Genomic DNA, 532 nt, shown 5'->3' with positions numbered 1-532 from the left:
GCCGCAGCAGCTGGAGGAGCAGCGGCAACAACTGCAGCAACACCGCAGCAGCATCGACTACAACTATAGCAATAGCTGCAGCAACAGCAGCGACAACTTCAGCAGCAGCAGCAGCAGCAGCAGCAGCAGGGCCTGGGGCAGCAGCAGCTGCCCCCCACTAAGCCACCCCATGCTTCCTGGGGATGAGCAGAACGGCGCACCGCTGCTGCCTCAGCAGCAGCAGCAACTGCAGCAACAGCAGCAACAGCTGCAGCAGCAGCAGCTGCAGCAGCAGCAGCTGCAGCAGCAGCAGCTGCAGCAGCAGCTGCTGCAGCAGCAATCGCTACAGCAGCAACCGCTTCAGAAACAGCCCATACAACAGCAGCAGCTGCAGCAGCAACACTTGCTGCAGCAGCCCATCCAGAATGTGCAGCAGCAGCAGCTGCAGCAGCAGCAGCTGCAGCAGCAGCAGTTACAGCAGCATCAGCTGCAACAGCAGCAGCTACAGCAGCAGCAGCTGCAGCAGCAGCAGTTACGACATCAACTGCAGCAG

At 60.9% G+C, this 532-nt stretch overlaps 1 protein-coding gene across 1 annotated transcript in view; it reads left to right on the top strand.

The window, feature by feature from the left end:
* Positions 1 to 169: 169 nt before the first annotated feature.
* EMH_0063610 (uncharacterized protein) overlaps positions 170 to 532 on the top strand; it is a gene marked incomplete at both ends in the record, with an annotated part of 5,143 nt that continues 4,780 nt past the window's right edge. Inside the window, one exon of the mRNA XM_013498163.1 lies at positions 170 to 532. Within this exon, the coding sequence (XP_013353617.1) occupies positions 170 to 532 (363 nt within the window).

Source organism: Eimeria mitis, genomic scaffold (genome assembly GCF_000499745.2).
Source record: "Eimeria mitis Houghton genomic scaffold, Emh_scaff3231, whole genome shotgun sequence".
Lineage (NCBI taxonomy): Eukaryota > Apicomplexa > Conoidasida > Eucoccidiorida > Eimeriidae > Eimeria > Eimeria mitis.
Note: the sequence above shows the minus strand (reverse complement) of the source record. Positions and strands in the feature narration are given on the sequence as shown.